The 24829-nt window shown below is 50.7% G+C and overlaps 1 protein-coding gene and 1 long non-coding RNA gene across 11 annotated transcripts in view; both read right to left on the reverse strand.

Annotated features, from left to right (window-relative positions):
- ATP11A (ATPase phospholipid transporting 11A) overlaps window positions 1-13472 on the reverse strand; it is a 185964-nt gene extending 172492 nt beyond the window's left edge. For all 10 annotated transcript variants that reach the window (XM_031934963.1, XM_031934962.1, XM_031934961.1 and 7 more), the window contains exon 1: window positions 12905-13472. In XM_031934963.1, the coding sequence (XP_031790823.1) occupies window positions 12905-12943 (39 nt within the window). In that variant the 5' untranslated portion in view covers window positions 12944-13472. The remainder of the gene's footprint in view (window positions 1-12904) is intronic.
- Window positions 13473-19854: 6382 nt separating this feature from the next.
- Window positions 19855-22761, reverse strand: LOC111546373. Its single transcript, XR_004228696.1, has 2 exons — window positions 22580-22761; window positions 19855-19961 (listed from the first exon to the last, which is right to left on the reverse strand). It is a non-coding gene; the product is annotated as a putative protein ATP11AUN (long non-coding RNA).
- Window positions 22762-24829: the final 2068 nt, after the last annotated feature.

Below are 24829 nucleotides of genomic sequence, written 5' to 3' on the forward strand. Positions count from 1 at the left end.
CACACACACACACACACACACACACACACACACACACACACACACACTGCCTGTTCGTCAGGTAAAGCTCTCAGACCCATGCTTCTGGCCGCCTCGCTCTCATGCACATGTGTTGGACAAGGTTAGTTGTCACTTTTGAACCCGAGTGGACCTGAGAGGGGACAGATATCAGCAGCGCGAAGAAAGCCCTGAGAAATGAGCCCACCTCAGAGAGAGAAGGCCCAGCCGAGGCCACCCAGAGAGACGCACGCACAGCACAGCAGAGAGAAGAGACGAGGAGCCTGCAGAACACAAGAACCCTCCCTGACACATGGGGCCTGAGGCCCGGCCGCCTCAGGGCAGAGGGAGACACCACCACACACCCCGAGCGCATGCCTTCTGAGGCTCTGCTTCCCACTGGAACATGCCGGGGACGGGGCGGGGGCCTCCATGTGGTTACTACGGTGTCTGTACATACAGTGGTGTTTTTTTTTTTTTTTTGAGATGTAGTCTTGCTTTGTCGCCCAGGCTGGAGTACAAAGGCGTGACCTCATCTCACTGCAACCTCTGCCTCCCGGGTTCAAATGATTCTCCTGCCTCAGCCACCCGAGTAGCTGGCATTACAGGTGCCAGCCACGACGCCCAGCTAATTTTTGTATTTGTAGTAGAGACAGGGTTTCTCCACGTTGGCCAGGCTGGTCTTGAACTCCTGACCTCAGGTGATCCACCCACCTCGGCCTCCCAAAGTGCTGGGATTACAGGCGTGAGCCACTGCGCCAGGCTGTAGAGTTTTTGCACACTCTGTGACAAGAGGAGGAACTGCTACTAGCAACGCCTGTCTCCATCCATCTCCTCAGGAACGTGTGCACTCATGAACCACCAGCTGGATGACCATGGGCCCCGTCCACAGGATGCCGACACACAAGCACAATGCCAGGGGTAACACTCGGAGGAGAAGGGTGACGCAGAGCCTACTCACACCTGGGTCCACTGCTGGGGTTATAAATGTGTCGACAGATAATTTTTTTTTTGAGACGGAGTCTCGCTCTGTCGCCCAGGCTGGAGTGCAGTGGCCGGATTTCAGCTCACTGCAAGCTCTGCCTCCCGGGTTCCCGCCATTCTCCTGCCTCAGCCTCCCGAGTAGCTGGGACTACAGGCGCCGCAACCATGCCCGGCTAATTAATTGTATTTTCAGTAGAGACAGGGTTTCACTGTGTTAGCCAGGATGGTGTCTATCTCCTGACCTCGTGATCTGCCCACCTCAGCCTCCCAAAGTGCTGCGATTACAGGCGTGGGCCACCGTGCCTGGCCCTGACAGATAATTTTTTATAGGAAAAAAATCACTGTGCTGAATATCCACTGTGGACCAGATCCTCCTCTGGGCACTTCCTTCAACATCTCTGGGATTCTCGGCATTTCAAAGGTCAGGTGGACTAGGGAAGTTTTCCCTCAAAGGGTAGAAGATTGTTTCTGTATTCTGTAACCTTTATTCAAGTCAAAACTAAACACAGCTTGACTGCCAAACGCCAGACACTGCCGAGATGCCTGGAAGTTACTAGCTGTGCCTGAGCCTAACTGGTGAGCACGCAGCAACAATATTTAATGCACCTGCAATTTCCAGACAACCTCCCAGAGTTCTCCTCTCCTGGCTGGGATGTGTTGCTGTTGCAAGGGACGCGGAGGAATCATGGTAGAAAGGACCGAGGAGACGGCCACGGGTAGACTCGAATTTCTGTGTATTCCACATATTCCACAAATGGGGTGCCACTCCCATTCTCAGGTGGCCACTGGCCACTCCTGTCCCCCAACATTCTCGTGAAAGGGCCGCAGCGACTTGTGGGTCGGCTGATCCTTCAACAGCTGAGCCAAGCCCAGCCTCTTCCCCACAGCACTAACGTCGAAGCCTCGCTACTCAGAGATACAGAGATACTCGGGCGGGAGAAGCAGGTCCAAGCCCACACACATGGGGATGGATTCAGGGGTAGTGGGGATGCTAATGAAAAACTGCCCTGGACATGCGGTGTGGGGACAAGTCCTGAAGCAGCCAGAGGCTCCTCAGGGCGAGGCGGGTGACAAGCAGAACGGGGCGTATGGCGAGAGTCCGCCCCAGGGTTCGCGACCCCGGGGTGGGGCGGCCATGGAACTTGCTGTCTAAGCTGGGACGCTATGGATAGTTAACGACGTGAGGACAACGGGCACACCCTGGGGCTGAACTGGGCCAGGAGGGTGTTCGCTCACCCTTCACAGGGTGCAGACCATGCCAGGGAGAACAAGGTCAGAGTCAGGCAGAAAGGCCTGCACCCACCCGCCACCCTCAGTACCCAGTGCCAACGAGACCCGGCTGCCCGGTCACGGGACGGCATGGTTCTCCTTCACAGGGCTGCCGTGAAGACGGAGAGGGGCTGCAGGTACGACCCTTCGGGAAGGAAGGACCCGGCCCCCAGACGTGCCGGACGGCAGCCCCTGCTCTGTCTGGAGCAGGCCCCGCCTGTCCCAGGCTGCTCCCGAAGGTGCCCACAGCACGGACCATGGGTGCCTCATGCCAGCCTCTCCTGCCCTTCCTGTATTGCATGTGGGCACACGAAGGACAGAGACGCCTTGCCAGGCTGCACACTCTTCACATCTTTATTGAACGTGTAATTTCCAAACTTGTCAAATGTGTTAATTCAACAAACTATGCCTTTGATCAAATCGTTTTTTTCACATGTAACAAACCTTCTCTTTAAAATCTTTTATCTTCCAACCAGGAAAAATGATCTTATTTTTGTTCCCTTTCCAAGCCAAAAAAAAAAAAAATTACCTTTGTCACATGAGATGTGACAAAAATTGGCAGCCCTTTCCTGAGATATTTTTACAGCACTTTACAATGTATCACATTGAAAAGCTTATGCAAAGTGTAATCTCACTGTATGAAATTACAAGGTTATTTTCATGTCCATTAATAAAGGTTCATTTGATCCTCACCACCCAGAAGAGATAGCAAAGGCCATGAGTTTCATTTCACAGCTGCCTCTGGAGGCAACATGAATGGCTCAGAGCAGAGCCAGTTGGGACACAGGCTGCCGGCAGGAGGCTGCACAGGGGCCCAGTGTAGACCATTGTCCGGCCAAAGCACACGCGGATCAGGTGCTGGCAGGCTCAGCCTCCACCAATGACACCATCTGTGAAATGTGCCGCTTTCAACTCAGCAGAAGTAACATGAACTTAAAGAAGTTAAACACTTCTTGCCGGCGGCAACCTGTCTTTGTTAAAATGTTTGCACTTAAGGCACACACACCATAATGTGCAGTGTTCACAATGGACCACCAACCCCAAGGGCAGCCAGCCGATGTCCTTCAACTCTGCAGCCACAGCCGTGGGAAATTTCGATACCAAATGATGTGTGACAATACTATCTCCCAGGAAAAAGTGACTTATTTTATTGTCTCAATTGTAAACTTTTAATATGCCTTCCAAGAAGTCATCTGGTTCTGAAAGCCACAAAATATAAAATAAAAACCACAGAAAAATGGGAAACATTTTGCCAAATAGGAGTAGAGGGTGGTTACTTAAACACATTCAAAGTAGGAATTTGAAAGTATATTCATCTAAGTGGTCTTTACCCTTGAGAATGACTAACTCATCTGAGTTGAGTGACAGAAAAACTATAAGGAAAGGCACTTGCAAATAAGTGAAAATATGTCACTAACAAATTTCTGAATGGGAACACAAATCACATTTGAAAGAAAGACTTACACAATCTTTATTCATAGAAAAATCAGTTTCTTCGCACTCTGATTTGAAAATATTTAAAGGATTGGTTTAAAGATCAGGTGTGGTGGCTCACACCTGTAATCCCAGCACTTTGGAAGGCCAAGGCGGGCGGATCATTTGAGGTCAGGAGTTTGAGACCAGCCTGGCCAACATGGTAAAACCCTGTCTCTACTAAAAATACAAATTAAGAAAATGAGCCAGGAGTGGTGGCAGGCGCCTGTAATCCAAGCTACTTGGGAGGCTGAGGCACGAGAATTATTTGAACCCAAGAGGTGGAGGTTGCACTGAGCCGAGATAGCGCCACTGCACTCCAGCCTGGGTGACAGATTGAGACCTTGTCTCAAAAATAAACAAATAAATATAAGATTGGTTTAGCCAGGCACGGTGGCTCAAGCCTGTAATCCCAGCACTTTGGGAGGCCGAGACAGGCGCATCACGAGGTCAGAAGCTCGAGACCATCCTGGCTAACACGGTGAAACCCCATCTCTACTAAAATATACAAAAAACTAGCCGAGCAAGATGGCGGGCGCCTGTAGTCCCAGCTACTTTGGAGGCTGGGGCAGGAGAATGGTGTAAACCCGGGAGGCGGAGCTTGCAGTGAGCTGAGATCCGGCCACTGCACTCCAGCCTGGGTGACAGAGCGAGACTCGTCTCCAAAAAAAAAAAAAAGATTGGTTTTAAAGAGGCAACTAATGATTTATCTGCCCAAAGGATTCACACATCAGCCCTGGTTACCAAGGTAAAAGGTGGCAGAGAAAGTCTAAAATTCCATCTCCTGACTCCCAGCCTAACATCCCAGGATCCCTGCAATTATAGTCGTGGTGAATTACAAACAAATGTGCCACGGGACAAAAGCACGCGGCAGGTAAGGCACCATTAGGTAACTTGCAAAAACAACCCAGCAGTTTTCTTTAGGCTCCACAAGTCTCAACCAAACCAGAAAAGTCTGTGTCCTTCTTGGGACGGGGTGGGGTGGTCTCATGCTTCGACGCAGCAGTGATGGGCCCAGCAACTCAGGCCAGTGGAGAGCACCGACCCTCCTCAAGTGGCTGTTGCTCCAGCAAAAGTGGTCCGTGGGGAACCAGTAGGCCAGGAGTCACGAGACTTCCAAAAAAGTGGGGAAATGTGGGGATGTATGTGTGGTCCTCTGTGTTCAAATGTTAGCAAGAAGCTCAAATTGTGTTGAGGCCGCTGAATGCGCCCATGCAGCCGTATCAGAGGAGCAGTCACCTGCCTGTCCCAGGACAGAAGTCTTAACTTTAGCAGGGGCAGGGGCTTCCTTGAGAATCTAACAAAATTGGGAAACACCTGCCTGGAAAGCAAACGTCATGCACACCGGAGACTGGCATATTGTTTCCAGGGATCAGAGTTTAAGTTCTTAAGAACTCATAGTTTTAAAATCAAAGTAGTTTCAGGGCCGGGCCCAGTGACTCATGCCTGCAATCCGAGCACTTTGGGGGGCAGAGGAGGGCGGATCATCTGAGGTCAGGAGTTCGAGACCAGCCTGGCCAACATGGTGAAAACCCATCTCTACCAAAATATATATATATACACACACACACACACACATACACACACACACACATATATATACACACACATAAATTAGCTGGGCATGGTGGCACAAATCCCAGCTACTCAGGAGTCTGAGGCAGGAGAATTGCTTGCACCTGGGAGGCAGAGGTTGTACTGAGGCGAGATCAAGCCACTGCACTCCAGCCTGAGCAACGGAGTGAGACTCTATCTCAAAAATAAAAAGTAAAATATCAATAGTTTTAAAACTATGAGGAGGCCCTCAGAGCTCTGGACACCAGGCTCCGGGGACAGGGCGCTGCGGCTGCTCTCCCTGAATTCCCTTCCGAATCGCCAAAGGCAACCTCTTCACCATCGTGATTAACACTAATGACCTGGGCCTCCGTGTTGGCCCAGCGGCTGTTTTCTGCATGGCTTTTCCATGCCAGGAACGTTCCAGGCACACGGGAGACGCTGGAACACGGAAATGAACATGGCTGCACGGCAGGTAGCAGGCAGTGGACGCCTCTTCCTGGGATGAGGGTGTTGATGGAGAGGGAAGAAAGGCCACTAGGAGCCCAGGGTGGCCCCGGGGAAGGCAGAGGCCAGCACGGGAGCCTGAGGGGCAGCCAGCCCGCAGGAGGCCACAGGAAGCAGCCCATGGAAGGCCCCAGGGCTCCGAGAGGCTGCTGCATGGGCCACCCGTGAGGCTGGACACGCAAGCACCCACCTGGCCAGGCCCTCACCTCGTCCACCCCGCCACCCCCTGCACACACACTGCCCCCCGTGCCTCAGCCTCCCGCCACCCTGCACATGCACTGCCCCCAACCCCACTCTCTTTTTCTCAGCACGCTTGCCTGTGGTGCACCCCAACACTCACTGTGGTGGTTTCCTGTTCGCCTCCCCCAAATCCAAGGGAGCCCCAGAGGGATGGGACTTGGGTCTCTGTCCTGCCTGGCTCACTGGCTTGTCTCTGAGCACACAGGGGCACTCACTAACTGCAGCTGGGATCACAAAAGCCCCCCAGAGTCGCTGAGGTTGAGGGCAAGGGCAGAGAGGGGCCCGAGGGAGGTGGGCCTGGGGATGATGGAGACCTTGGTAAGGGACTCCGGCAGTAGACACAGAAGAGACAGGAGAAGGAAGGACTGGTCAGCTACACGGGGCAACCTGCTAAAAAAAATGGTAGCTGGGGCCGGGTGCGGTGGCTCACGCCTGTAACCCCAGCACTTTGGGAGGCCGAGGCGGGCGGATCACGAGGTCAGGAGATGGAGACCATCCTGGCTAACACGGTGAAACCCCGTCTCTACTAAAAATACAAAAAAATTCGCCGGGCCTGGTGGCGGGCGCCTGTAGTCCCAGCTACTTGGGAGGCTGAGGCAGGAGAATGGCGTGAACCCGGGAGGCGGAGCTTGCAGTGAGCCGAGATCGCGCCACTGCACTCCAGCCCGGGCGACAGAGCGAGACTCCGTCTCAAAAACCAACAAACAAAAAAAAAAGTAGCTGGATGTCAAAAAATGAGCAGGGTGACAGGTGGGGAATGTGAGGTCTAAAATGGTGCCAACAGCAGGACGGCGAGCAGCGGGGCAGATGGTGTCACTCAGAGAGGGAGAGAGATGGGGCCTGAGCACACGCGGGACTGGACTTCGGCAGAACAGGTCACTCACCCCAACCGGAGGCGGCAAGGGCAGAGGCAGAAAGGCTTCTGGGCGTGGCAGGGGGCGTTCCCGGCAGTGACCACCGCTCTCCCTGGGAGAGCAGGGCAAGGTCACCAACTCTCCACGTGCACAGGAGGGTGGGGAGAAGGATCCGGAAAGCCCAAGGTGAGACGCAGTCTCTTTAGGAAGCCCAGAAGCATGGAGGGCGACGCAGCCGCAGATCCATGCACGCAACAAAGACGCCCGGTGCACTGAGTACGCAGCACGCACGAGCGCCGTGACGTGTCCGTCACTGCACAGACCCACCAGGCGAGCACCATCATGGTCCCCACCTTGCAGATGGGGCATCAAGCGTACAGTGGGCAACCAACTTGCCAAGGCCACACAGCCAGCAGCCGAGATGGAACTTGAATGTGGGTCTGTCAGACTCCGACGCCTAACCTCGTCGCCTCTGGGATGTACTATTTTGTTCTTCTCAGATAATAATATCCAAGTGAAAGAGAAAATCATCCCTTATCTGATCTTCTTGAATTTCTATTGCTGTAAAACTTGCTTGCTATTGATTTTCATTGCAAATAAACAGCATTTTTACTGGCATTTAACTTGGTTAAAAATATATTTATAAGTCTGGGACCTGAGAATCTTTTATTAACCCTGTTTCTGTTGAACCTATGCTCCAAGCACCAAAGAACAATTTGTATTTTGGGTTTCAAGGTTTAGTATATCTGTAAATAGAGGATTTCATGTGTAGTTAAGCAATTAAGTATTTTTGTTCATGGATTCAACGCAATTTTAACTATAAACTGAGGACAGTGTTCTCATCCCTAGAAATTTAACTGACTATAGCCAAACCTAATAATTTTTCCCCTAGGTTATTAAATACACTCCCTGGCAAGAAATAAAAGCACCTCAAGATGCTTGTTCCTAATAAGCAGATATTCAATAGGGCTCCAAAAAGCAATGGAAATGATTCAACCTTTGTGTAGACACAAAGGTGAGGTTATGCATCTAGGCAGACGGCTTTAGAATGTCCAGGTGGAAGACACGAGGCCCTGAAGATAAGAAGGGTGCTTGGTGAACTCGTGGAATGAGCTGCCTGGTTCAACATTTGTTAATTATGAACACTTTACGAGTCTGTGCCACAGGCTTTGCCACCACATGGCTGGAGACAGATTATTAGTCTTGGATTTTATGCCTCAGGATTCACTTATTTCAAATACCTGAAGACCTTGGCAGCTAAAGCAGCTTAACTCAGTGCTCCTGTGGTGTAGACTCCAGCAGCTAACAACAGCAAGGCCCCACTGGATCGTCTAATCCTGGATTAGGAAAAGAAACTCCAAAATTATGTGGCATTTCTGAAGTTTTAAAACAGGGGCTGGCATAACTGAATTAAATAAATAAGTCCGTCTTTCAGAAGGGGCAACTTCAGTTGAACACTGATGTTCACATTACACACCATTTGGTAATAAATAAAGAAGCAGACATGTATGCATGCATATACAGCCGGACTTCCTAGAAGGTTTAACACACTCTAATATAGCACTGCTTGAAGTTCTCGGGCAGCAAAAATGTTTATTTTTCTCTTAGAAAAAACTTATAACTGTTTGTGTTGAAAGTGATTATCTACTGTCAGCAAGGAAAGTCTTCAGATCTTTCAATGTTTTCTATCTCGGAAAGTCAGAAGTATGTTAAGAAGCAAGAGCGGGAAGGTAGAAACACGCAGAAGCTTTGACAGGCAAAAGAACAAAATTAACAAGGAATATCTGGGCTGAATCATTGAAAAAGATGATAAGACCCTAACAAGACTGAGTTCTTGACCCACAGAACTCTGAAGAAAAATCAAATGCTCTACCTACATGGAGGCACGGAAGGGAAAAGGGAGTGAAGCGTTCTGCCCGGCCGGGATGCTCAGTCTTACAGAGATCCAGGGCTGTTTTACAACAGCGTTGTAAAGCTTTCTGAATCCTACCTCAGCTCCACACCGTGCTCAGTGTCAGGGTGCCGGTTTACCTCTCCTGTGACCCATGATGCCAGCAGGCTGGGACCCACGGGTAGCTGAGCAACAGAACTGGCAGGCCATAGGTTTGTTCTCTCCCCAGCCGACCCTACCCAGGGACTCAGCTATGTTAACAGCCAGGCATGACAAATGGACTGAGCCTTCCCCATTCTTGGCTCTCCACCCAGATTACCTCATTCAGCCCTCACAATAGCTATGAAATGAGTACTGCTCTTACCCTCAGAGGAGAAAACTGAGGCAGAAGGAATTAAGCCACTTGCCCAAGGCCACATGGCTAAGAAGGGCAGGGAGGCTCCCACTCAGCATTCAGGCCACTGCCCAGAGAGTATCTAAGGAAAGTAAGCTACCCGCTGAGGCTGCCCTGATTTCTCTCGGAACTTAAACTGCCTGAAGTGGTGTTGCCCACCTTACAACTCTGAAGAGGAAATGGAACTAGCTCTCCATCCATGCTGTTAAAAAATAATCTTATTTGAGACGAGATTCGCTCTTGTTACCCAGGTTGGAGTGTAATGGTGCGATCTCAGCTCACTGCAACCTCCGCCTTCTGGGCTCAAGCAATTCTCCTGCCTCAGCCTTCTGAGTAGCTGGGATTACAGGCCCCCGCCACCACGCCTGGCTAATTTTTTGTATTTTTAGTAGAGACGGGGTTTCACCATGTTGGCCAGGTTGGGCTTGAACTCCTGACATCAGGTGATCCACCCGCCTCGGCCTCCCAAAGTGCTGGGATTACAAAGGCGTGAGCCACCGTGCCTGGCCTAAAAGTGCTTTTAAAGTGTTACATCATGGAGGTCAAACTACCTCACGGCACACGCGCTACCCCACGACTCATATGGTACCCCACAGCACATACACTACTACACAGTACATACGCCACTCCACGGCACACACATTACCCCGCGGCTCCCACAGCACATACACCACCCCACGGAATATACACTACCCCACAGCACAAACACTACCCCACAATATGTACGCTACTCCACAGCACACACGGCACATACACCACTCCCGGCACACAGGCTCTCCCCCTGCCCCTGCGCCCCCCACAGCACATACACCACCCCATGGTGCATACACCACCTCACGGCACATACACCACCCCACGGCACCACACGCTCTCCCCCGCGCCCCCCCATGCACCTACATCACCCCATGGAGCATACAGCACCTCATAAGCACAAGCACCTCCTTGTAATATACAAACACGGCCCCATTTACAAATACAAAATATCTCTGCATGACTCCTGTCCATTCAAACACCCAAACAACTAGTAACCCACAGGGTGGAATACTCTGGCCTAATCGTTCATCTGTTCCCTCACTCATTTGCCTCTGCTCTCTCTCTGGAGTTAACCCACAATAAAATGCCTACAGCAATGTTTTCCAAGGACTTCTTTATCTTTTAGCCACCCTCACACATCAGAAGTAGCTGGAAAGCTTTCTTAGTCCCAGGAATTGACTACGTGAACACCAAGAGGGAGCAGGGTCTATTTATCTGTCCTTTTTTATAAAGTAAGTCACATAAGGAAACCATGAGGAAATATGAGTATTCAGTCCCAGACTCGTTTTTCTGTAGCAAAAGGAAATATAATTTAGTCCCACACAGTGGACGATAATGAAATAACAAGAAAACACATCATGACTGTTTCTGGAAAAAGTCAAATTAGTTTAATACCATAGACATGAACTTAAAATTAGAGAGATGAACGGTTTTGTGTGTAAATATGGGTGAGGCAGCCAGATGAATACACTGCAAAAAACACACGCGGAATGAGAAAAACAGAAATTATACTATCCCACAACTTGTATTCCCAAGACATTATCAAATAACGTACATGCTGGAAAAGTTCACTAAAGAATATTTACGCCTTAGATTAAGAGAAAATGTGATGCCACTGGCGTAATAATCCAGCAAAAGGGAATTAAAAATGTAAGCTACGCACTTATATAAATCTATATAACAGAAAACAGCCGAAGGCCTGGAGAAAGGAAGGGAGTCAAAGCATCAAAATTGGACGTCTGTCTGTCCCCCTCCCAGGATGAAGGGGTCAGGAACTGGCTGGGAAGGTGAGATTCTCCACAGGGTGGGCCGAGCTGGCCCATCCATCTCCCATTTCTATGGAAAGAGGCTGCACATTAGCACCACAACGTGACCCTCCTTTTTAACACTGAGTGTTAGAAGGGAACGGAATGAACTGGGAACGTCGCGGGCACAGGTAAGGTGAATGGTAGTCCCTTCCCTCTTCCATTTCCCTCGGAGGAAACAAGGCAGGAAAATAAGTTGTCTAGGCACCCACATTTCTAAGCGACACAACTGAGAACAGAAGCTTCCGCCCAATAAAGCACATCTCTAACACGGCAGGTTACCTACAGTCACTGTGATTGGGTCTTCTGTAACGTTACCACAGTGAAACACAGGTCTACCACTCACATTAGGATTTGAATTGGGGGCTCGAGCACCCCAAGGGGTAACACAAGGTTCCTGCAGCTAAGCCTTTCCAGATCTAGCACCGGAATCATCAGAATCACCAGGGGTGAGTTCTCTCCACTTAAGTAAAGCAGGCCGACCTTCCTAAGGCTTCCCCGACATCAGGAAACAATGTAAGGTGCACTCAAGTCCCCTTGACTCTCCGAGGTTTTTGGTTAGTAAATAAATCCGGGGGAAAGCATTGATCTGGCATCCTCCACTGAAAGGAACCTATCTTTGGCCAAGGTCTCCTATTTAAAGAAAGCTCATAAATATGAAAGGCTGCCTGAGGTAATTCCTATGCCAGGAAAGAACAAAGTTCCCATAATACTGCCCTCTCTAGCACCAAACCTGGTGCATGCGACTTCTCGAACCTGTGACTGACCACTGACCGCCAGCCTCTATGGAACAATGAAGCCTCTTGTGCAAGACAGTGGCAGGAAACGCTGTGCTTGGGACGGTTTTCTTCCTCTTCTACACACACACACACGTTTTTTTTTTTTTTTTTTTTTTTTTTTGGGGGGTCCCACTCTGTCACCCAGATTGGAGTGCAGTGGCTCCATCTCGGCTCACTGCTGCAACCTCCGACTCCCGGGTTCAAGAGATTCTCCTGCCTCAGCCTCATGAGTAGCTGGGATCACAGGCGTCCACCACCACGCCCGGCTAATTTTTGTATTTTTTAGTAGAGACGGGGTTTCACCATGGTCGTCAGGCTGGTCTCAAACTCCTAACCTCGTGATCCGCCCGCCTCGCCCTCCCAAAGTGCTGGGATTACAGTCGTTAGCCACGGCGCCGGCCACACACCCCTTTTTACACCTAACGCCAGGGATTCCGGTTTCCCCTCCTCTGGCGTAGAACACAATCAACTTTTCTCCTTCCGAGTCTTCCCTCCTGAGCTCTTCACTGGCTTATCACTGAAGGGGCAGATTCCAGAGGAACCCAAGAAGACCCGAACTTCTGATCTAATCGGTTACTTTAAGGTAAAAAAATAAAAAGATTCCAACTCCGCTTCTGAATCCCGCGGGGTGTTAAAGAACACAGTTGCTAGCTTCTTCTGCAGAAGCGTAACGCTTCCTCCCAATCTCTTAATCTTCCCGCAGACACGGCTGCGCGGAAGCCGCATCTGAAGGTTCCTCCCCGGACCCGGCCCCGGCGGGGTCGAAGTTGGCTCTCTCCGGGCGCCCGGTACGCCGGGACGGCTCGAACCCCAGCCAGTCTCTCCGATGAACCCCCAGGGCGCTGCGGGCGGGAAGGGGGCGCGAGGCGGCCGCGGCAGGAGAGCAGGTAGCGGCCCCAGGCGGGGGCCGCGCGCTGTGCCCACCGAGACCCCGTCGGAAGCCCCAGGGTCTCAACTCCGAGGCCACTCCCCAGCATCCCGCTTGGCCCCGGGGGCGGTCAGCGTCCCAGACATGGGAGCCCTCCCAGGACCCCGGGGCTGGACCGGCCACAGGGACGGGGCTGCGGGCCCGCCCCGCGTCTGTCTGGTACCCGGGTCCCCCAGCCCGCGCTGGGAGCACTCACGTATCTGTGCACGAGCGTCCGCACGAGGCTGCAGTCCATGGCTCCTCCGGCCGCTCCCGCTCCGCCGCTCAGCGCCCCCGCGCCCGGCTCGGCGCGCCCATGGGCTCCGGGGTCCGAGTGCGGCCGCGCCCCCTGCTCCGGTCACGGCCTGGGCGCGCCGGGCAGTGCAGGGGGCGGCCGCGGCCCCTCCGCGCCGCTCATGCCCGGCCCGGCCGGCGAATGCTGGGTCCGCGGCCCCGCGCGTCGGCGGCCGCTCCGCGGGCGGCGAGGCTGCTGCTCGGGGCCGCGCGCGAGCTCTGGCGCCTTCTCTCTCCCCGTCGGTCCGCCCGCTGGGTTGGGCTCGGCTGGAGCACCCCGGCCGCGGCGGAGCCTGCGCTCTCCTCTTCCCGAGTCTCCTCCTCCCCGGCCCGCCGCCCTCTGGAGCCTCCGGGCCCCGCTGGCTCCTGCCCCTGCTCCCGGCGCGCACGTCACCGGCGCGAATGAGCATGCGCCCCGCGGCCGCAGCCCCCGCCCGCCCCGCGCCCACACCCGCGCTCGCACCCGCGCGCCAGCCCTGCCCCCTCACGCCTCGGCCCAGGCCCCAGACCCTGGGGGCAGAGGGCAGAGGTCAGAGGCCGCGGGGAGGAACCCCTGTTGCTTCCGCCTCCCGGGGCGCAGGCGCGGGGCGCGGCGGGAAAGGGGCTCCGCACTGGGGGAACCCGGAGTCTCAGCCAGGGTCCCAGGGCTTCCATCGCGGGTTCCTGCGGGAAAACTTTTCTCCTCCTCCCGGAAGCCTCGATGGAGCAGTGAGATCGCGGGGCGAGGTAGAAGTGTGCGAGGGGGCCGCGGGGAGAGAGCGGGAGTCCGGCCGGGTGGGAGATCTAAACCGAAGCTGGGTTTCGCCCCGGAACGTGGCGCCGCCGACCCGCCGGCTTTTCCTGCTCTGCAGGTGGCTGCCCCTGGTTCCGAAACCCAGTGGCTCCCAGGGCCTGGCCTCTGGTCCTCTGGCCCCAAAGCTGCGACAGCGGAAGACATGTAGGTGGCCTGAGGGGTTGGTGAACCACAGAGGAGTTCAGGTTCGCCTGGTCTCCAGGTCCCCGTGGCGTGTCCTTAATGCTGCTGGCTTTGAACTGGGCTGAGAAGTATTTACCACACAAACACTACCATGTCCATCCCGGAGAATGCCTCTGTTTTCCCTAGGGTGACCTGGCCCGGGTAACAAGCACTTTGTTCTCTAAATGCACCCAGCCTTGACTTAATTGAGGTACTTGGTTTCCAACGTCCTGTCTTACTGCCATAGATAATCACTGATGAAACCGGACAGGCAACACCTTTTGGTGGCCTGTGGAGAAGGCTGCCCCGTCTGGGTCTTAGGAATGCAGTTGAATGTGAATGTTCTCCCGAGTGCTTGCGGAAAAGAAATGGTGTTGGCCACCTTTTAGACGAGCGGAAATGAGTACTAGTGAACAGTCATCGTAGTGACTAAACAGTAAACGGCTCGCATTTCTTGTCGTCCAAATCACCGATTCTCCATTTTCCATCCCAGCCTGTCCTCTCCGGCCTGCCCTGAGCTCAGGAAGCTGGTGGTCCCCCTCGGTGCATCTTCACCCACAGGGGCACCTGCTGCAGACCAAGTAGGAGAGAGGCAGGGGCCTCCTCCCCTCTCCTTTCCACCTGCCCCTACATCCGCCAGTGTTGGTTTACCTCTGCGGCCAAGATTCTTCCTGGGTGCCCGTTCCACTGCATAACTCCTCCAGGCTCTACGAACAGAACTTATCCCCACCCCCAAGCCTCTTAGGGTGAAACATGTCGGTCTGCCATTGTTTCTGGTCCCTAAATAGCAGCACCCTTTGAAGGATCCTTGAACCATGACCTCACCGCAACAAACAGCCCCTTCATCAAACTCCCTTCCAAATCCCCTCCCAAGAACACCTTCAGTTTCCTGCAAGAACCCTGACTGCTGGAGCCGGATTTTGACTAAGCTTCCACCTTGTAAGCTGTGACTGTGGGATTGGGGTTGAGGCGCAAACAGAGGTTGTATAAGGTACTATATCAAGGCTGCCTGCCTGTCAGGAGTCTCTGCTTTTTTCAGTGGTAAATGCGAATTATTTTTCATTCTGTAGCGAATACTACAGGGCAGCAGCCATGCCCTCTCTATCCTTGCTGGCTCAGGTATCCACCCTCTGTGTGGCTAAGGGTAAACTCTGTCTCTTTTGAGAAAATCTTGGTAGCTCTATTTCTCTTTCCAACGATTGGCTTCAAACAAGCTCAAGTCAGTGAGTCCCAACAGGAAGCCTGCTGGGGGTTGTCTGGCCAAGGTTTTCTCCTACAGGAACATAAAGAGGAAATGCTCCTTTTTCCTGGCGGATGTTGCATTCCCTGTCTGGATGCAATGCGTGGTGCTCCACAGCCCTTTGCACCCACGAGAGAAGTCGCCGGAAGAGCATCTTCACTCTGGCCGCCTGGGAAGATAAGAAGAGCAGGAGTTCTCGGCACTGTCAGGCAATTCAAAATCCTGCTGCCCTCACCTGGAATTTTCTGCTATGAGAGATGTCTTCATTTAAACCACATAAGCTGTATTTTCTAACACATGTCAGCATCTTCGTGGTAAATCTAAGGAAAAAAAAATCAGAACTATTAAAAAACAAAGTCCAGCTCACCCTGTGCTATGGTTTGAAAGTGTCCTCCCAAATTCACATGTGCAAATCTAATCCCAAATACCTGATCACTAATCCCAAATATTAAGAGGTGGGGGCCTTGGGAGGTGATTAGGAATGGGATTAGTGACCTTTAAAACAGGTTTTTGGGAGCCTGCTTGCCCTTTCTGCCATATGAAGACGCTTAGAAGAGGCCTTCTATGAGGGAGAGAACTTTTCTCAGATGCCAGATCTGCTGGGACCTTGATCTTGGATTTCTCAGCCTTCAGAACTGTGGGAAGCAAACTTCTGTGTGTATGAATAGCCATCTAAAGGATTTTGTTACAGCAGCCTGAGCAGACTAAGACACCCTGTGAGTCAGTTATTTTTGGCTGTGTCATGAGTGACGGCGAGTGCAGGAGCTGAAACAACAGTGAGTGGGTTCCCATCTCTCAGGACCCTGTGGAATTGGCGAGATGGTGCTTCTGCTCCACCTGGTGTTGGCTGGGATTCTCCTGCAGCTGCATTCTTCTGGGGGCTCAGCTGGGGCTGGATGGTTCCTGTGGCTCTAATCACATAGCTGGGATCTTAGCTGGGGTGATAAAACACTGGGGACAGGCCGGCCTTGCTGTCTCTCTCTCTGGCTTCCCATCATTCAATGGTCTAGCCTGAGTGTTTACATGGCAGCCCAGGAGGGTCATTGTGGACACTATACAGCCTGTAAGGCCTGGGTTTGGAAGTCCGAGAATATGACTTCTACCTTGTTCTGTCGGTGAATATAAATTCCAAGTACACTAGATTCAAGAGATAAGGACATAGATTTCACTTATTAATGGGAGGATCCCATGTACAGACTGGAATCCTTATGAGGGATTATGAGAACTCCTCCTAATCCTTATGAGGGATTATCATGCAGGGAATTTATGGGGGATTATCTTTGGAAATAATCTACCATAGACTGACTCAACGATAATGTAATGTGTTGGTGCCTATCACAGTGAGTTCAAAAGTGAAACGACTGCCAAAAACTCCAGGGCCTCCAAGTTTCTTCCTTCACATCCAAGCAAGAGAGACTTCACAGTGATGGACCAGCGAAGTCATGTGCCCACTCCTGGCCAGTCCATCACGCGGGTAGCAGAGTCCCTGAGATGATCGGCCTAGGCCCGAGGTCAGTGCGCATCACCAAACTAGTAAGTGTCCAAGGTGAATGAAATTGTCTTAGCCTCAGGTAACCAGGACCTACCCCTGACCAACTACCAGCACAGCTGCTTCACAGTGCTGGAGGGATGAATGAATGAGGAGGAGGCAACAATTAGGAAGCCAACCCCAAGACTTGAAATTTTGGGTTTGCAAATGGGTGCTTCAGGCAACACCCTGGCCACACCCTCACCTACACACAGACTCATAAACACCCGTCCTCCATTCCTCCCTCCTCCTTTCTTTCCAAAGAAATCTTGGATTCATTGGCCCTTAAGTGAAAAAAACTGGAGGGAAATAAGGGCGTGGGGGCAAAAAAATGAGGTCTTCCTGTAAAGACAGTTCAAAAGAATTATTGCACCGAGACCCGAAACGACAAACCTAAAGCCAGAGCTGATTGCTGTAGACACAGAACCAGGAAGTGTGAATTAGTAATGAGTGTCATTTTGGTGCTAGAAAGAGCTGTTACCTGAAGGTAGTGACTCAAGCTGGGCCTCCGAGGGCAAACAGGCTTGCTCCTCCAAGTTATTGGCCCATGCTGTCCACGCGTCTCTTGAGTTGCTATCCCCACAGGTCCAGAGTTACGTAGGTGACCATCTCCCCAGGGATTGGTCCTAAAGTTCTTTTTTTTTTTTTTTTTTTTTTGAGACAGAGTCTCGCTCTGTCTCCCAGCCTGGAGAGCAATGGTGCAATCCCAGCTCAATGCAATCTCCCCTCCCCAGGTTCAGGCGATTCTACTTCCTCGGCCTCCCCAGTAGCTGGGATTACAGGCACCTGCCACCACACCTGGCTAATTTTTGTATTTTTGATAGACACGGGGTTTTGCCATGTTGCCCAGGCTGATCTTGAACTCCTGACCCTAGGTGATCCACCTGCCTTGGCCTCCCAAAGTGCTGGGATTACAGGCATGAGCCACCACGCCCAGCCCCTAGAGTTCTTCAATGGCAGAAACTTCACTTTCTGCCCCTCCACAGGCCATTCTTTAACCTCCCTGGTCCCTTGTTCTGGAATCTTCTGCCCCACCCTGTGTTTAGCCCCCTCTTAGTCACTCTCAGATGCCATCTCTCCCTACACCTGCCTGGGTTCCAGCTTGGTTATCATTAATCACTCCCCCCTTAGCATTCCTAATGGCACCACTTAGTAAAGCTTAGTTATTTTTGCACAGCAGTATTTCTAAACCCTGGTTGTAGATTAAACTCACTTAGGGAATTTTTTTTAACCAATAGCACTTCCCCAGGCTGGGCATTTGGCTCACAACTGTACTTCCAGCACTTTGAGAGGCCAAGGTGGGACGATTAGGCAACCTAGCAAGACCCCATCTCGACAAAAAAACACACATAAAAAATAAAATTAGCTGGGTGTGGTGGCCCACACCTGTAGTCCCGGCTACTCAGGAAGCTGAGGTAGGAGGATTGCTTGAGCCCAAGAGGCTGAGGCTGCAATGAGTTCTGATCCTGCCACTGCACTGCAGCTTGGGTGACAGAGTGAGACTGTCTCAAATAATACTACTAATAAAATAGTACTTCCCCAGGCAGCATTTCTCCCAGACACTTTGACTCAGTTGGTTTGGAGTGGGATCCAAGCTTTTGTAAAAGCTCCCAGCGTAGCAGGTTTCAGACTCATTCATCTAAATGTCTGTCTCCCACCTGAATGTGAACCTGTTGGATGATCAGTTACCATCAGTTATCAGTCTTTCTCTCCTTAGGCATAGCATGGTGCTCAACAGATGCTAAAAGAATTAGTTATACATAAACTGCTATTTTAGCCGATGAGCGTTAACAGAATAAAGGAAGAGCATAAGGCGTGAGCACTCACAGAGTGAAAAGGGCCCCGTGCAAGGCCATCCATCCCGCATGACTCCTGTCACCGTGAAGGAGAGCTGCTGAGAGTGAGGTCCTGCTCAGAAGCCCCCTGAGATCATCTGCCACGCTCTGCCAGGCCATTTGTCCTGGAACGTGACGTAGAACATTGTCTGCTGTTCCGGGAAAGGGCCACATAGGCAACGCGACCCCCAAATGCTGAAGGAGCCGAGAAACCAAGGAATAAGCCAGATCAATCACATTTGTTGGTAAAGGGTGTTTTATTGGGAGAATTTACAGACAGAAGCATGGTCTTGGGTGGCTGGAGGATAGGTAGGTCTCTGTACCTGTCACCCCAGACCCAGGGCTTCTGTGCCCTAGGGAAGAGGTGTAAGTGCTCTTTGCAAGACAATTAAAGGCAGCCCTTCAGAACAGGCAGAGTGGTAGGTGTGTCATGGCCCATAATTTGTGTAATCACATCAAGACCGACATGTCCACACACTAGGGACAGGAAATCACATAGGAGTTGAGAGGCACTCAGGAGACTGGCGCTGGTCTGAAGTCAGCGTAGTGGATCAGTACCCAAGATGGAGTCGTCACTAACTGGATCCACATCTCCCCGGGCCCAGGAGGAGTTTGCAGGGCAGGGCCTCTGATTGTTTTTGAAAATCTAGTTTAATTTGGTCATTACATTGGTGTCAAAAATGGAATACGTTAAATTTCGTTGTACTTCTTAATGAATAGCATGAGTGCCAGTCTTAAAGCATAACAACATTTCATCTTCCACACAATGCCGGTGTGAGCTCTGCCATGAAAACTTGCACCACATCCCAGGATTCCTGGACGTGCCTGGGTTTAGCTGTCAGGGGATCTCCTATTTGTCACTTTCACACCCATTTCGAGACGCCATGCGTTCTTGAATTCTGCATCTTTCAGACTTTTGTCTCCACTGTCACTTGAAGTCTTCTTCTTCTTAAAGTTTCTTCCTTCAGGTGTTCAGATGCAGGTCAGGAGCCAGACTGGATGAGCCAAGGTCTCCAAGTCTTTTCTCCTCAACAATGAGCGATCACCCGCTCCGTTTCACACCTAACAATGGGTAATCATGCAAAGTGGTTGCTTGCCCCAAAGCGAGCCTAATCAGGATTAATTTTGCTTCTCAATGTCCCATTTACTTTTTATTTCTCAGTGAGAATACAAGAAAGGAAAGTATGCTAAGAATTCTTTTCTTATTTATTTTGTACACTCCCTTCTCCTTTGTTCTATTTCTCTAAAGGATCAATGATTTTAATTCCAGTTTTCTTCCAGAAAAAAACAACTAAGTTCCTCGTAGTGCTTAAAATTACCAGTAAAGTAATGAAAGCAATTTGTTGGAATCCTTTGTCTGAACAGTAACTTTAACATAGACTATTACAGCTCCTCTCCAACAAAGTAAAGATGATAGGGTATCTGAAATAAGAGGTGGATGATAATTAGAAATTTAGCATTATTCAAAGTAATTTGCACCTTTGCTCAAGCAAGTTGCTTGAATATTACATAACATCACTTTAATGAATGTTCAATTTATGAAAACCAAACTTTTTACTTTTAAAGATAAAACTAAACTGTTTACTTTCTAGAAAACTGAAAACTCACCCGTTTGGTCTTGCTCTGTCCCCAGGCTGGAGGTCAATGATGCGATCTCAGCTCACTGCAACCTCCGCCTCCCAGGTTCAAGCAATTCTCCTGCCTCAGCCTCCTGAGTTGCTGGGATTACAGGCACCTGCCTCCACGCCTGGCTAATTTTTGTATTTTTAGTAGAGACAGGGTTTCACCATGTTGGCCAGGCTGATCTCAAATTCCTGACCTCATGATCCGCCCACCTCAGCCTCCCAAAGTGCTGGGATTACAGGCGTGAGGCACCGCACCCGACCACCCATTCACTTTTTCAAACAGAAAGATAAAATGGTTTCTCTTAAAATATTTTTCAGGTATTGTAACTTATAAGAATACTTAAATATTCTTAGACAACTGGAAATTATCTCAGTCTGCTCAGAAAGCCAAAAAAGTGTGTGAAAAACGTAATGGTTTTGTATGCTACTAAGTGAAGCCAGCCTAAAGGGGCAAATGCTGTAAGATTCCTCTGACATGAGGTCCCCAGAAAGGTAAAATCCACAGAGACAGAAAGTGTGATGGAATGGGGCTTGACAGGGGCTGGGTAAGGGAGGATTGGACAGTAAGTATTTAATGGGGACGGAGTTTCAGTTTGGGATGATATAAAAGTCCTGGAATAGATGGCGGTGCTTGTACCACAGTATGAATGTCTAATACTTCATGCCACTGAACCGTGCACTTAAAATGGTTAAAAATTTTAAAAAGAAAAAGAAAAAAAGTGTTTCCAGAACCAGAGATAACTTTTTATGTTAATATTCAATTATTCTGAGTTCCATTTCAGAAGACAGAGCTCATGAAGAAGAAAGCTCTTAAAAAAGGAAACCAGTCAGGAGTTCAAGACCAGCCTGATCAACATAGTGAAACCATGTCTCTACTAAAAGTACAAATGTATATATATATATTTTTTTTTTAGCCGGGTGTGGTAGCGTGTACCTGTAATCCCAGCTACTCAGGAGGCTGAGGCATGAGAATGGCTTGAACCTGAGAGGCAGAGGTTTCAGTGAGTCAAGATTGCCCCACTGCACTCCAGCCTGTGTGACAGAGCGAGACTCCGTCTCAAAACAAAAAACAAAACAAACAAACAAAAACAGCCAGGCATGGTAGCTCACATCTGAAATCCCAACGCTTTGCAAGGCCAAGGCAGGCAGATCACTTGAGCCCAGGAATTCGAAACCAGCCTAGGCAGCATAGGAAGACCCTGGTCTCTACAAAAAATAAAAAATTAGCTGGACATGTTGGCTCACACCTGTGGTGCCCGCTACACAGCAGGCTGAGGTGGGAGGATCACCTGAGCCCAGAAGGTTGAGGCTACAGTGAGCTGTAATCGTGCCACTGCGCTCCAGCCTGGGCTACAGAGCAAGACCCTGTCTCAACAACAAAAACAAAACAACATCGATGAGACGAGTTTCTGTCTTAGTGACATACGTGAAGAAAAACTCTGATGCCGCCATAGTTGTGTTGGCAGCTCACAACCTCACCACGTTGAATGTCATCATACAGGCTGCACCAGTGCATGCTTCAGCTTGGATCACTTTAAGGAGGAGATGGAAGCTGACGCTGGAGACTTGGCCATGTGCCAGGAATCTCACACCCACCCCTGTGTACTTCTGTAAACAGACGGCAGCACGAGTGCGGGGCTCCACTGCTCCGGTTTTTCTGATGAGGAGACCTAAGTCCAAAATCCCACTATTTGAAGACAGTGAAGGCAGGAATCATCCCCGGGCCAGCTAGATCCCAAGGCCACCACAGGCTTGCGGCTGGATCACCTGTCTCCTAATCACGGCAATTCCCAGCCCCGTCCCTGCAGTCTGCTGGCCTGACCCACCCCAGGACAGCTGGAACCCACAGTGGGTGTCGTTGGTCTCTAGCACACACCTGCTTCTCCCTCACTTCCCCCGCAAGGCCCATCTTGCTAAGGTGGAATGAAGGAATTGAAAACATCAGCTCTGCAGTCAGGGGAGGGCACGGTGCATCCTGCAGCAATGCGTTAGCCTGCCGAGGCCCCTGCTTGCCTGTCTGTAAACTGGGCACAATCACGCCACCTACTTCTTGGATCCACAGAAAACAACTTTGCCTGAGGCCAGGCACTAGGGGCCACCTTCCCCAAGCACACTTCTCTCACCCATCCTGCTGGGTCTCCCTGATTTTCACTGCCTCATCCAGGGAAGAAGGCCCTGGCCCAGGTCCACGTCTTCCAGCTGGAGGGAAGATGGTCTGGTGGGTGTGGTTAGTATCAGGGAGCAGAGAGACCCCAGCTGAATGACAGAATCTGTATAAAGTGGCTGGCAGGCTGCCCAGTGCACAGTCTGCTCAGCAAGGGTTTTTCCTTTCTGCTTGGTCCCTGCTGTCGGATGCACAGAACCCGTATTCTCCTGGTCGCTGCAGTCCAGTGGCAGGTTCCTGATAGCTCACACCCCCGCTGAGGTTCCACGCAGCTCGGATCAGCAGCTCATCACAGGGTGCGTCACAGGGGCCTCCCTCCAGATCTGCTGGGTCTGTCTTCAGGGAAGAGGCTCAGGCACGTGTATCTCTCAGAGTGACACCCTGGGTAAGAGTCTCTGCATTGAGCAACCCAGGACGCCTCTGGTGAGTTCATCCTAACAAGGTCCCTGGATGCACGGATATTCAGGACCACCTGGAGATAGGCCTCAAACCTGGGTTCAGCTCTCAGACCACTCGAGACTGCTGCAGGAGGCTCTCATCTTCTTTGTAGGTAATATTTCAGTGGGTCAGAAATAACCTTCTGATTGGGAATGGAAGAAGAAAGGCATCGAATGGTTGGTTTTCTTCTGTGTAATCCTACGGGGCACACCAAGAGTTTATTTTCTGTAGTACAATGAAACTTTGTAAAAACTTTAATTTTAGCCAAAGAAATGCATTTGCCTTTTTTTTTTTTTTATTGGAGTCTCACTGTGTCGCTCAGGCTAGAATGCAGTAGCATGATCTCGGCTCACTGCAGTCTCCACTTCCTGGGTTTAAGTAATTCTCCTGCCTCAGCCTCCCAAGTAGCTGGGATTACAGGCATGCACCACCACACCCGGTAATGTTGTATTTTCAGTAGAGACAGGGCTTCACCATGTTGTCGGGCTGGTCTCGAACTCCTGACCTCAGGTGATCCATACACCTTGGCCTCTCAAAGTGCTGGGATTACAGGCGTGAGCCACATGGCCGGCCACATTTCCATAGTTTTAAAAGAAAATAGCGCTACCCGGCCATAAGAATAACCCGATGTCCTTGCCATTGCCCACTCCGGAACCCCCTGCAGAGAATCACTCATAGCTCTTTTGCTCCTCTACCTTTATTGTGTCCATATTTCCAAATCATATGCTTATAGCATAATTTTGAAAATTTCAACAGCACCAGTTACATGGGAAGATAAATATTTAGCTCATTCGTGCTCCTACCTCTACCTCTCTCTACTGCATGTGTCCCCTCAGAGGCTCCACGGGTCTCCATTCAATCCCTGCCTGTGACGGTAACAAGATTACATGATCATAGCTGCATGTCAGTGCGTGTGCTACCTGCCGCGCCTGTGTTCATGCATTTTCACTGCATCTTCTTTCTTTTTTTTTTTTTTTTTTTTTTTGAGACGGAGTCTCACTCTGTAGCCCAGGCTGGAGTGCAGTGGTGCAATCTCGGCTCACTGCAAGCTCCGCCTTCTGGGTTCACGCCATTCTCCTGCCTCAGCCTCCCGAGTAGCTGGGACTACAGGCGCCCGCCACCACGCCCGGCTAATCTTTTTTTTTTTATTTTTAATAGAGACGGGATTTCACCGTGTTAGCCAGGATGGTCTCGATCTCCTGACCTCGTGATCCGCCCGCCTCGGCCTCCCAAAGTGCTGGGATTACAGGCGTGAGCCACCATGCCCGGCCCACTGCATCTTCTTTCTTATACGACCCTTTTTCCTTGAAGATAATCATCGCCTCCATCTTTCATTTTCTTAGCTTTCTTTTTTGAGACAGAGTCTCGCTTTGTTGCCCAGGCTGGAGTGCAGTGGTGCCATCTCAGTTCACTGCAACCTCTGCCTCCCTGGTTCAAGCGATTCTCCTGCCTCAGCCTCCTGAGTAGCTGGGATTACTGGGGCCCACCACCATGCCCAGCTAATTTTTGTATTTTTAGTAGAGACAGGGTTTCACCATGTTGGCCAGGCTGGTCTTGAACTCCTAACCTCAAGTGATCCTCCTGCCTCAGCCTCCCAAAGTGCTGGGATTACAGGCATGAGCCACTGTGCCCAGCCTCATTTTCTTAGCTTTCTGTATACTTTCTACTAGTTCATAGCCATACACTCATATTTGTCAGTGCCATTGTATTTTTTTTTTTTCTGGAGACATCCCTCCTGTCACCCTTTGGCATCCTGCCCCAATCTGATGGTGACTTTCTAAACTTGTTGCATACTTCTATATTCAGGCTGCACTTTACAGGTGTCAGGAATTCCCTCTACCTCTCTCATAAGCCCTTATTTTCTGCATTCTGTGATGTCTTCCTCCTTGATTTATCTGTTTAATTTAGTGGAATGTATTCTGTAGTAGCTTCCTGGGAAAGGGTGCATGAAACATCAACAGTTAAAATATTTTTCTGACCTTATGGTGATGGATAATTTGGCTGGGTATGTTAGTCACAAGTAGGAAATATTTGTCTTCAAAATGTTCAAAGTGAAAGGTGGT

This window comes from Piliocolobus tephrosceles, chromosome X, assembly GCF_002776525.5.
Source record: "Piliocolobus tephrosceles isolate RC106 chromosome X, ASM277652v3, whole genome shotgun sequence".
In the NCBI taxonomy this organism is placed as follows: Eukaryota; Metazoa; Chordata; class Mammalia; order Primates; family Cercopithecidae; genus Piliocolobus; species Piliocolobus tephrosceles.